The sequence below is a fragment of the Phalangium opilio genome, unplaced genomic scaffold, assembly GCF_054372755.1.
Source record: "Phalangium opilio isolate 3A_F unplaced genomic scaffold, DU_Popi_V2 ptg000329l_1, whole genome shotgun sequence".
In the NCBI taxonomy this organism is placed as follows: domain Eukaryota; kingdom Metazoa; phylum Arthropoda; class Arachnida; order Opiliones; family Phalangiidae; genus Phalangium; species Phalangium opilio.
In genome coordinates this window covers 2,083,588-2,096,673 of record NW_028324226.1, presented here as the reverse complement: position 1 = coordinate 2,096,673, position 13,086 = coordinate 2,083,588, and the positions used below count along the sequence as shown (strand labels likewise).

At 34.9% G+C, this 13,086-nt stretch overlaps 3 protein-coding genes and 1 long non-coding RNA gene across 8 annotated transcripts in view; 3 read left to right on the top strand and 1 right to left on the bottom strand.

The window, feature by feature from the left end:
* The window catches only part of LOC149610233 (uncharacterized), a 366,116-nt gene that overhangs the window by 245,322 nt on the left and 107,708 nt on the right, over window positions 1-13,086 (top strand). The gene's annotated exons all lie outside the window — the stretch shown is intronic.
* The window catches only part of LOC149610236 (uncharacterized), a 75,490-nt gene that overhangs the window by 18,193 nt on the left and 44,211 nt on the right, over window positions 1-13,086 (bottom strand). The gene's annotated exons all lie outside the window — the stretch shown is intronic.
* LOC149610239 (uncharacterized) lies at window positions 3,627-4,690 on the top strand. Its single transcript, XR_016376643.1, has 3 exons — window positions 3,627-3,856; window positions 3,917-4,074; window positions 4,164-4,690. It is a non-coding gene; the product is annotated as an uncharacterized LOC149610239 (long non-coding RNA).
* On the top strand, window positions 4,733-5,628 carry LOC149610238 (uncharacterized). The gene is made up of 2 exons (XM_089859157.1): window positions 4,733-5,490; window positions 5,543-5,628. The coding sequence occupies exons 1-2, from the start codon at window positions 4,782-4,784 to the stop codon at window positions 5,590-5,592; spliced, it is 759 nt and encodes a 252-aa protein (XP_089715283.1). The 5' UTR covers window positions 4,733-4,781; the 3' UTR covers window positions 5,593-5,628.

Sequence of the window (13,086 nt, the reverse complement as noted above, 5' to 3'; positions counted from 1 at the left end):
TAATCTGGCAGCCTTTGGCTAAGAAGGTCATGTCGTTTTTGCGGTTTTTAATTTCATTTCACACTAAAGGGGGTTTCAGCCATTACCCCAGTGTTGCTAGACCATTGATAAGCCAGGCTAGCAGTTCAGTTTGATTTGCAGTAATTTCCTTTGAAAAAGCCTCTCAACATTGCAGTAAAAGTTAAAAGCTTAAAGAGTTTGGGAATTTTCTCTAACCCATATAGCTTGAAATTGACCCTAAGGTCAAATGTAAATTGGTATAACTAAGAATACATAGATTTCTTTTACTTGGAATCTTAAAATGCCCAAAGACTCCATACTAACATCTGATTGAAGGTAAGGGGAAGGGCTAAAAATTTCATTAAACCGTCAGCTCCTCCTCCCTCGCATCTCATTGGTTATTTGAATGTATATGATGTTTTTTTTGTTAACTCTGTTGCGGTGCGCATTAGGTCGCGAGCTGCGTCGATATCACTTGATTTCTAAGCTCAAACAAACTCTGCCTGACCGTCCTGACGTCAGGGTGACTGTTTCTAGAGCCCCTCCTCTTTAATTCAAGCAGAAATACGCAGAAAATGGCCTAATAAAGATTCAAAGTTGAAGAAATCAATGTATTCTTGGTATAACAAAGTGAAACATTGGGGATGAAAACCATTCGTAGTTATTTTCCAGGTTTCTCCATCGAAAATGGTTCGGTTTTTGAATTATAATGAAAGCTTTTGGTAAATGTAATTCGGTTTGTTCGCGTACTCAATTTGGTATTCATACGCCAGCTTGTCTAGTGGTTAATTTGACCCGGCATATTTTTAAATGAGGGATTTTACATACCCATATTAGATACTACAGTGCTTGGACCCTTTTGAATACTTCTAGTTAGTTTATTAAATCCAGTTCAAACCGAAACTCTACCGCTGAATCTAAAATTCATACGAGACCCAAATAATTTTATCCAACACACGCATCCGATCAAAGCGTTTAAAACCACTTTAACGAAAAATTTCAAATAACATATTGGAAAAAAAAAAACAGAATTCAAGTATAGGTGTTGTGTATGATGACTCTTTGAAATTCATTCAAAAATTTCCAATTACAAAAATCACAAAGTGAACGTGGCGTTTATTTTTGAATTAAGATTTTTTTTTTTTTGGCTTTAAGCGCTGGCAATAGCAACTATGGGCTGACACGGCAAATTTTATTGAAACGCGTTTATAAAAATGAAAATACGTTTATTATAATACGGTTTTAAGAAAATTAGTATTCAAGGGCACGAACCGGGGGACGACAGATATTTTAGCGCTTAGATAACAAAGAACTATATTTATAAATCCCCTAGCTCTTATTCAATATAATTAACCGCGTTGCTATATACCAAAATGAAAATAAAAAACCGTCCAATTTATCATACATATCTAGCTACAATACTATAAAAGACACCTTTAGAATTCTAAAAAAAGTGCAAAGTAATTCCACTATATTTACGGCTGAACCATAGTATATTCGTTCGAAGTTAATTATTTAATGTAGTTTAAGATTATCACTTAATTTCACGTGGTGCAAAGAACGCTAATAATACCTAAGAATGTACAATCAAGAAGTGATATCTAGTTTATTAGGGAGTAGGTTTAAGATGCCTAAGTATTCGCACGCCATAGTCGCAGTGGCCCTTTCAAAATACAAGGGGGGACGTAAAAGGAGGCCGGGCAATTTCGCCTCTCCTCAGTCGGAAAATACGCAGTTTTCCTCATTCGCGTCGCGCTGACGTGAGTTTTCAAGAACCAATGAGATACTGGTTGTAATTTAGAGGCGGGGATTAACTCTAGACCTACGTTTGGACTGGAGATAAAGCTGGAAATTTGGCGAATTTATACCTTCTCCCTAATAAACTAGATATCACTTCTTAGTACAATACAAATCCATAACATCTTTTTTGTTGCAAAGATGCTCGCAAAGGTGTCCAAACGTTAAACGCTAAGAGATGCAGTAGCCCAAACGTTAAAGACACCTACGCTGATTAAACCACGCCCTAAAATCACGTTCACGTTGGCCGTTTATATAGAAACATTCGGAGTCTTGCACCTTAAATTCCTATAGCAGACGACCAATAAAATTAACCACGCCCTACTTATTACTTATTATTTTGTTGACCGTCCGTGAACATTCGGAAACATAGTTTGCTAGTTTTAAAACAGGGCGCGACAGTAAAAAGTTAATTTTAGGAATTAAATTGTCTTTATCAAAACTCGCAGCTTCATCTATGCTCTTAATATTATAGCGATGCATTATATCACCTTCATCATGACAATATTTGTTTCATTTCAACGCGTAGCAGTATATATTTATAACATAAAACCTGGTATTAAGTTTGAATTGAACTCCACGTGTAAAGGTATGGCACAAAATTTACCTGACTAAAAATAATAAGTACAACGCGAAATCGAAGGTTTTTACTTCAAATAACACGCTTCGAAAAGCATTTATATATATACATATACGACGTTTTAGCTGTCAATTAACAATTTTTAAAAATTAATACAATGTGGCCATACAGTTTTATATATTGTTCGCGAAATTGGAGCTAATAATGAGCAAGTGTGGCGAGAGAGAGTAAAATACCTTTGATAGTATTACTTTAATTTTAATGAACGTACTATAAACAAAATGTTACAAACGTGATAAAGCGAATTTATTTTCTTTTTTAATGTATTAAAATAAAATGAGAAGCTTTTTGAAAGATGACGATGAATAAATTTTATAATTTTTAATAAGAGCGCCGCGCATTTAATTAGCGATGCCACTTCAGTTCTTTACGGGGACTAATAATTAATGTAACATTTTATTCATTAAAAAAATGTGCCTGTATAAGCTATAAACAGTATCGGATGATCACTTTACAATAATATATTGTTTGAACCTGCGGGCGTTCTAAAAGTAAAAATAATTTTTAGATAAATAAATTAAAGGTGAAATGAAATCGGCATAAAAAAAGCTCTAACGGGCCTCTAAATTCCCTTAAAAATAATTATTTCTAAAAGAGGTTGAAAAAGGGAATTAATTACGTTTAGAATTCAGTAATACTAACTTAAAATTTTAAGCCCTGGCGAAAAATTTGTAGAATAATTAGTTCATTTTAATTTTGCGAATTTCATTTTAACAGGGTTATGAATTTTTAATTTATATTATCTGGAACAACGTGACAGCTGTGATAAAAATAACCCCCTGAAGTTTGCATTACCCTTAACACTAAAGTTCAGCTGTCACAGAAATTCCTAGTGAAGTAGCTAAGGTTACGAGAGAAATGTAGTGTTAAATACTATAAAAATTTTGAAGGACAAGTTTCTTTTACGCATGCGCTGTATATTATTAAGCTGCTTGGTGTCGTTCACGTGGTTACAAATTTTTTACAAAAATGGGTTAGCTATTTGATGAGGGCCAAATGAACAAACAAAAAGCCTATATTTCAGAAGCGATGCATTTTAGAATGAGATCAAAACAATGTACTCTGTACACTTATACAGGGTGTTTCTGAAAAGTCCATCACAAATTAAGGGGCGTGTTTATGGGACCAAACTGAGCGGAAAGTACCAAAGAACATGGGGTGTACAACATTTTGTTACGGAGATATGGCCTTCCAAACATTCGCCCCTAAAACAAGGAAATATCCAAATATGAGGAGTAACACTTAAGACCGACTAACCAGCTTGTTTAAAATTACTAGACAATTTCAATAGCCTTTAATCGAACAATTGATTTCTACCTTTACTAATCAGAAGCGTATAAATGAGTAGAAGTATGCCTACGGTGGTAATGTAAAATTAATCCCAAGTGACATGATGTTTCAAGATCTTCCCAGCACCAAGTAAAATGGTTCTGATTGAAGGGACTTTTATTAGCACAGCGTAAACAACGTTATTTTCAGGAATTAGTCCAAATGTCCACGGGCGGCATTACAAAAACGAGGCAGTCTTTCGAATGATACTTGGACATGTTGGAAGATCCCTGGCTTGTTCCTGTTATCTCAAACCGTAAAAAGCTACGCAAATCTTCATCATCACGGACAACACTCTTGTACGTTAGGTATGACCTTGAGAAAACCTAAAAGGACATCTCGAATGTATTTGAAAAACCCATCTCCAATTAAGGGGCGTGTTGTTTGTTTCCAACAGAGTAAACTCGCCCAGAGAACAATTACAATGCAGAGCCACGTTTCGGCGTTAATGGCCCACAAAGGTGGTCCCAAACAAAAGAACAAACTTTAATTTGTTTCGTTCAGTAAGTGTTTCATGTGTCATAGATAAAACGCCATGATTAATGCACGAAGAAAATGTTATTGACAAGTTTTCGGACCGCGATGCTGAAATGTGGTGGTGCACCATCGTGCATGAACCACATTCTGTTTATTAAACCTAAGGGTACGTCTTCGAGTAGTTCTGGTAAATCGTCCCGTAAGAACTACAAGTAAGCCACACCGTTTAACCTGGGCTCTAGGAAATATGGCCCAATTAAATTGTCACCCACAATACTACACCACACGTTTAAGCTGAATTGTACTTTGTGAATTCTAACGCAAGTTGCGTGTGGTTTTTTCTTAATCAGCAAACCAATTGGCGGCTGCTTGTTTTTGGATCGTCCTCGAAAATAGTGAGAACTTCGCCTATTCTTAAAAAACAGAGCACTAAAACAGAGCACTATGTTTTTTAAGAAAGGAATAAAAGAGGTTTCAAAGAGGTTTCACGTACATGTGTTTGTTTTATTAAACTCATAATTCAACGAAGTCTGTTACAATGCCTTTCTTCACAAATGCCGAATATGCGGATATGCACCTAATGTATGGACTAGCCGAGGGGAATGCCGCTGCAGCTGTACGCTTGTATCAGGAAAGATTTCCGCAGAGGCGACTACCAAATCGACTGACGTTCGAGGCTGTGGACAGACGTTTGAGGCAAGATGGACGAATCCAACCGGCTGGACCTCAACCTAGAGCGAGAGCCATCCCAGAGGCCGTAGAAGACGAAGTTCTCACCATTTTCGAGGACGAGCCTGAATCAAGTACCCGCCAAGTTGGTCGCCGATTAGGCGTAAACCACACGCTCGTGTGGAAAATCCTCAGAAGCCACCGGTTTCATCCTTTCCATGTTCAAAAAGTTCAAGGTTTGAATCCAGCGGACTACCCACGACGCACGGCGTTTTGTCAGTGGTTTCTGGCTAAAGTAAACGATATCGATTTCCCACGGGATTTGTTGGTTACTGACGAAGCTAACTTTTCACGGGATGGTATTATTAACTTACATAATAAACATCAATGGTCCCAGCTAAACCCCCACGCAACTTGCGTTAGAAGTCACCAAGTACAATTCAGTTTAAACGTGTGGTGTGGAATTGTGGGTGACAATTTAATTGGGCCATATTTCCTAGAGCCCAGGTTAAACGGTGTGGCTTACTTGCAGTTCTTACGGGACGATTTACCGGAACTACTCGAAGACGTACCCTTAGGTTTGGTAAACAGAATGTGGTTCATGCACGATGGTGCACCACCACATTTCAGCATCGCGGTCCGAAATTATCTTAACGCGACCTTCCCTTTGCGGTGGTTAGGTCGAGGTGGACCTGTGGAGTGGCCTGCTCGATCACCCGATCTGAACCCTTGTGATTTCTTTCTTTGGGGCCACCTGAAAGACTTAGTTTATCAGACTGAAGTGCCCGATGTTGAAGAGCTACGTCGACGAATAATTCACGGCTGTCAAACAATTCGCGAAACTCCAGGCATTTTTCAACGTGTAAGGGAATCATTTGTAAGACGTGCTAATGTGTGCCTTAACGCGGGTGGTGAACACTTTGAACAATTTTTGTAACTAGTTGCAATTAAATGTTAAAACTTGTCAATAAATTCATTTTCTTCGTGCATTAATCATGGCGTTTTATCTATGACACATGAAACACTTACTGAACGAAACAAATTAAAGTTTGTTCTTGTTTTTGGGACCACCTTTGTGGGCCATTAACGCCGAAACGTGGCTCTGCATTGTAATTGTTCTCTGGGCGAGTTTACTCTGTTGGAAACAAACAACACGCCCCTTAATTGGAGATGGGTTTTTCAAATACATTCGAGATGTCCTTTTAGGTTTTCTCAAGGTCATACCTAACGTACAAGAGTGTTGTCCGTGATGATGAAGATTTGCGTAGCTTTTTACGGTTTGAGATAACAGGAACAAGCCAGGGATCTTCCAACATGTCCAAGTATCATTCGAAAGACTGCCTCGTTTTTGTAATGCCGCCCGTGGACATTTGGACTAATTCCTGAAAATAACGTTGTTTACGCTGTGCTAATAAAAGTCCCTTCAATCAGAACCATTTTACTTGGTGCTGGGAAGATCTTGAAACATCATGTCACTTGGGATTAATTTTACATTACCACCGTAGGCATACTTCTACTCATTTATACGCTTCTGATTAGTAAAGGTAGAAATCAATTGTTCGATTAAAGGCTATTGAAATTGTCTAGTAATTTTAAACAAGCTGGTTAGTCGGTCTTAAGTGTTACTCCTCATTTTTGGATATTTCCTTGTTTTAGGGGCGAATGTTTGGAAGGCCATATCTCCGTAACAAAATGTTGTACACCCCATGTTCTTTGGTACTTTCCGCTCAGTTTGGTCCCATAAACACGCCCCTTAATTTGTGATGGACTTTTCAGAAACACCTTGTATATTGCTGTTAATGTAAATGAACATTTAGGCCAATGTCAATTGATATAAATATAAAGTGAGAACGTAAAATGGGCCGAGGGTTAATTTGAAAACTCTTGGTATGAGTTGTGACTTTGACTCTTGTACTGTGACCCTGTTCCATGTACACTAACTAGGTAAGAGTTGCAGGAACCATCTCGCCTGAGAATTGGGTATTAACTCAGCCTGTAACGGGATCACCTTTTAACCCTATCCCTACACTGGAGCTTTAATTAATGTAAGCCAGGCTTCTGGACAACGTCCTACCCTATAGATACCGACTTCCCCTTGTCCACCCTATACCCTCTCACAGCCCATCCGTCACCACCCAAGTAAACCTGACTAATTACATCATGGCCGCGGCGTCTCGCTGGCCCTCTTCACCTTGAAACCTTTTAAAAAATCTCTCTACACTTTTAACTTTTGCAATTAGGAATCGGTCTATAGATATTGTCATAAGTTTATAAGTGATATGTTCCATAAGTATAACAATTCCTATACTTCGTAATGCTAGAGACTTACAGTTCGAGCTAGTTCGAGGGAGGACGACAAGCGAGAATTGGCTACACTCTGTTAGTTTTGCAGACTTACATCTTCCTATTTAGTCTGTACTAAGCCTTTGACAGCGCCTCACCAGGCCTCGCTTTACGAGAATCTATGACCTACGTCACTTCATGACAAGCTCCATTTTGTAACCAGTGACAAACTCATGGAACTCATAGAACTTATGATATTGTACAGACCAGTATTGAAAGTCATTTGCATATGCAATTCAACCTCAATCTACAACAGACTGAAAAGCTTGTAGAATTCTGTTCAATTCAGTTCCAAACCTGCAGAGATGCTCTAATAACAAATTACTGGCAACCTTTAAGGGAAGTTTAAAATTTAAGGCACGAGGAGGAAATTTCTAGTCTTAGTTCACTTTATCTACAAATAAAGCAAATATTTGAGCATCTTGGAGAATAGCAGGAATGGATACTAAGCCTTATACTTTCCGTGAAGAGTCAATAAGTGTTTGTTATTATGCAGCTTATCTTTTACTTGATGATATGATAATTTATATCAACCCAAATTAGAAATGCATAAGGACTAGTCACCACCCCTCTGTGATGCCACTGGCTTAGTGTATACATCTCTTCACAGACAAAGCTTAGATTAGACAATTTACAGTTAACTTCAATGATGATACACTTAAAAATCCGTTGTTTTGAATTGTTTTCTTTAATTCTTTTACATTTAATTCAACAATTCAACAACACCACGCTACATTAAATTACGTAAAAAGGTCCATTCAAAGAGACGAAATTTCTATAATAATAAAGAATTTAAACATCCATTAGTTACGGTTGAGTTGTTTAAATGAGGAGCCCCGCGCCTTTACTGCAAAAACTTTACGATAAAGTACACATGTTTTTTACTTCTTTTTCATACCTTGGTAGGTTTGAGTATACGAGCACTTTGATCGCGTTCACGCTTGTAAGTTTTTAAATAAGTTATAGGTAAGCGATTGTTAAAAATCCTATGAGAAAAAGTCACAGGGGATAATGCTACCTTTGTCCCATGAATATCTCTCTCTCTTTTTTGGGGGATTAAAACTTAAATATAAGAGTGTTTAATTGGCAATAGATAGCGTTTTTAACTTTAATTGAGTTACTGTTCATGGTTACCAATAATTTGCAAGAATATCTTAGGGTTTCAAACTAAATGAATGAATGACCTCTGAACTTGGACAGAACTGCAACCTTTTCAGTTGTAGTTGTAGATAGCGGTTGAATTGCAATCGCAAATGACTGGCAACACTTGTCAGCACACTATCTGTGTTGAACTAGTTAGTATACTATTGTTGTTGCAATAATCCAATCATTTATCTTTAACTAATTAGTATTAATAATTAAGGTTCTCTTTGGATATACTCCTCAGCTGCTAGCTGATATCCAGGAGTGTCTATAAAAGTTAATTGCGATTAGTGTAACATTGAAACAAATACCTAAATAATTAGTTTATGAAATTGATAAAGTTTCAGTGAATGTGTATGGCGTTGTCACTTTTCTGGGCGCCATTTTGAATTATGGCGGCATATTCAAACCCATAAACCCCATTATTAATAGTGAACCTATGGTAGAAATACTTAATTGATTTCCTACAATAATTTAAAGTTAAGTTGTATAAGTTAAATATCTCGATTACTTGGTTTTATAGAAGTCCCAATTATCCAAAGAAAAAAAAAATATATCAATATTATTAAAAAGTTTGAATACATTCAAGATGTTACGGTTTACGGGTTAACTCGCTACACTTATCTTAACCTTTTGACAAAGTACATTTCCAATTTTTTGGGGTTTTTGTATTTTTTTTTACGTTTAAAATACTACCCGCACCACCCATTTATGAAATGAAATAATATAAAACAGATAACGACACGAGTGATGGCACCTCCCCCATTTTAACAGCGTTAACTCAAATGTTGTTATAACACTAAGTGCCCTGTCTCTAACATATAGGGTACAATACTCCCCTTTATTAGTCTATTGTTATTTTAAATTAAAATACTTTTTAGTAAACTGAACACGTTTTTTAAATATTATTCATATTGAGCCCATATAGGATGTAAAGAGACGTGACTTAAAGGCCACTTGACTTTGCTATAGTTTAATTTCATAATTTTTCATGGTTGAAATGAAATATTTGAAACAATTTGACCTTACAATATTTTTTATCTGTTTCGTTCAACAATGTCAGTGTTTTTTTATTTTTTTTTTATATATTTATTAGATTAGCTAAGTTTGCTTTATAGGAAGTTTAGTAGTCCGTTTTATTTCACGAATTTTTGTGAACTGAATACTTAATGAGTGTACAAATTTAATTTGACGAGATTAAGTAAGTGCAAGGAGCGGAGAGAAAAAGGTTACTTAAGGCTATTGTACATTACGACTTTGTAAATTTTTACCAAGTATATCTCCTCATTAATTTTTAATTTAAAGTAATTAAATTACTGTGTCGTTTCGTAATTAAACTGTCGTTATCTCGGGGAGGTTTTTCTTTTCAGATAAAGGGAAGTTGAAGTTGTGTGTTATTTTTGACGATGAGGTTAAGTAATGACACGGGACGTGTGTGGTGTACTCTATTTAATTGCAGAATTAATTTTTAAAATTAGTCGTTTACTCTTTGGGGAAATATTTCTATTTTAGTACCAATATTTTAAGCATAATTTCGTTGCACTCAATTTACAAACGTTGCTAAGCCTAATTAATTATAGTTATTTTGATCACGTTAAGCGTAAACCTTAATTGTTAAGCAACTGTTTTACTATGCCTACCTAATCCTATTTCAAAGGGTTATATATGTGTTGGTATTTACATACTCCCTGAGCAGATAGTCTAATTTTCTTGCAATTCATTTACAAACGCTGCTAAGCCTAATTAAGTATAGTTATTTTGATCACGTTAGGCCTAAACCTTAATTGTTTAGCAACTGTTTTACTAAGCCTAATTTTCATGAAAAGGATTTCATTACTTACTCTTTCAGCACTGAATATTTTTAGCCTAATTTTCTTGCTATCAATTTCAAAAGTTTGCTAAGCCTAATCTAATAGAGTTATTTGGATCATGTTAAGCCTAAACCTTAATTGTTTAGCAACAGTTTCACTAAGCCTAATTCTCCTGAAAAGGATTTCATTACTTTCTCCCTTAGCAGTGAATATCTTTAGTCTAATTTCCTTGCAATAATTTTTAAATTTGCTAAACCTAAACTAGTACAGTTATTTGGACCACGTTAAGCCTAAACCTTAATCATTTAGCAACTATTTAACTAAGCCTAATTCTCCTGAAAAGGGTTCCATTACTTACTCTCTCAGGAGCGAATATCTTTAGTTTAATTTTCTTGCAATCAATTTTAAAAAATTGCTAAGCCTAATCTAGTATAGTTATTTGGATCACGTTTTACGTACTCTTTGAGCAGCTTGAAAATCTACAATTTTAAGACTCGAATTATTTCACTTCCATCTTCACTTGAATTTAAGATTTTCATCTAAATTAGATCGTGGTAACGACATTTAATTCAAAATCTCATCAATTAGTTTTTACTCTTTTTTTTCTTTCTTTTAAAAGTAATCAAATTAAATTAAGGGAAAAAGAAATCTTCCCGCCATAATTAAACTATCGTTATCTTGGAGGCGTATTTCTAATTAGACTTTAGGGAAGAAAAAAAGTAAATTAAAAAAAGAAAATAATTAATAACTCCCTTATTATAAATCCATTTAAAACTGGTTTTAATATTTTAAAGTTAATTTTTTTTTCTTTTTTAATTTAAAATATTTTTTTTCTTTTTGTCTTTGTACAAAAAACCCGGTATTGCAAATACGCAAACTTACGCCGAGTGAGAAGTAATGATTATAATGCGTATATAAAATTGAAATTATAAGGTAGTTTGTGTAAGCTATATTTAAAAACAAATTTAATCTTTTTTTCTTTCGTTAATTAAAAAATTTCTTCTTGATTAGTTTAATACCTATCTAAAATAATTTGAAAATAAAATTATTAAAAAAGAATTTAATTATCCTTATCATCCTATTACTTCAATATAAAATATAAACTTTTTTCTCAGACAAAAATAAATTACTTAACCAAACAATTAAAGTGAATTTATTTAATTTTACAATGAAAATTAAATTGTAAATTTAAACTGTAGCCAACGGAAGAAATTAATGTCCATAAAAACAAAGTGTAAACTCATAAACAGCCCCACATTTTCCATGAATTCACATTTATTTCACGGAGTAAATGAATGAATTCACAATATTGCCTTTTAATTAGCTATAATTAAAAAGGTAGAAATAAAAATTAGCGGGGTTTTTTAAGGTTTGTGCAAAAAAGGAATGTATAAGCAATAATCTTCTTTCTCTTTTGCAAAAATAAAGAAGAAAAAATGTAAATTCTGCGAAGTAATTTTAATCAAAACTTATAAAGCTAAATACCTTTTTTTCTTTCTTTTTTTTAACTCTAGAAGATTAGAGGGAGTGTTCACCTCCTAACTAACACTCCTTTCAATAGTTAATAAATTAGTAGCCCCGGAGAGCTTATTTTAAGCGAAACATTATTAAAAGGGACCCGTTTTATTTTTTTTTTAGTAAGGTACCCCTTACTGAAAAAAAAAACCCCGACCCTAATTCAAAAAACCCAAAAAAAATATATATATATATAAAAAAAGATTAGGGCTATATATAATTAACTAATTTACGAAGAATATATGTTTTTCTTTAATTAAGAACATGGTATACAGGGTGTTTCAAATAGGGTGGTGGTAGGACCAAAGTACGGTATGGTTAGTAAATTTTGAGTCGAAAATGACATTTCGATGCAAGGGTTACTGTGTTTACCATTAGGGCAAATGCCATTGAAGTTACATTTTCGACTCATAATTCATTTCCCATGGAACCATGCAGTAGTAATGACTCATGGACGCCATTTTGTTGGCGGCGGCCATCTTGGATTCATGTCTATCTGGGTAGTCAATACTACTACTACAACCGATAATACTTCAGTCCTATACTTACCCTTTTTGTAGCACCCTGTACAGGGGATCGACGTGAAAATGTAAAACCCTTCAATTTTACTCGTTCAAAAAAATCCCCTGGACTGGATATTTTATCCCTAATTCAATCAATAATCTATTTAATTAAAAAAATCCTAAAAGAAAATATAATACCGGTACCATCTGCCACTAATTAAAAAATTGCTCTTTCAAGAGGAAAAAAAAATCGAGGGGTTATAATAAAACTTCGATTTAATATAAAATACCCTTTTAGTTGATTAATAATTTTAATTTCAGTGGAGAGTTTTATCGAATATGATATAGAATGAAAAAAGAAAAATTTAATTCATTTTATAAATGAGTTTAATTAGTCTAGCTTCTACTACAGATAGGGCCGCCTAGAGAGTTTGTGGGCCCCATTAAAAATTGCGGGCCCCATACAGACACGTGGTCCAGGCCCGTAGAAGGCTCGGGACTAGGGCCCCGTGGAAGCAGACTGAATTGTCCCTTCCCCAATATCGATGGCCCTGAAAAGCGTACTCGAAGACCACCGTTTGTGGTAGCTAGGTGCACTTAACATTTACTGTATATCAAGTTTTGTGTATTTTAACATTGAACTAGTATTTCAAACGTAGGAAAAAAAGCTGTAATTCACTGTGCATTTTTCTGCGCATCTATTCATTAATTATACAAAAACGAGTTTTGCTTCGCAGTCTTTAAAAACTGCATTTATACACAATACTTGGCGACACTTTTTCAAACCCTCAAAGGGCCAGAAATTAGAAATTATTAAATGTATTGCAATTTGAAATTAGGTTTAATTGATTTGAGAAAT

What these genes read in the sequence shown, in the direction of transcription:
- LOC149610238 (XM_089859157.1), top strand. Translation starts at nt 4,782, where the DNA reads ATGCCTTTCTTCACAAATGCCGAATATGCGGATATGCACCTAATGTAT. An exon ending in ACTCGAAGACGTACCCTTAG is followed by an intron (nt 5,491 to 5,542) that starts GTTTGGTAAACA and finishes ACCACATTTCAG; the next exon opens with CATCGCGGTCCGAAATTATC.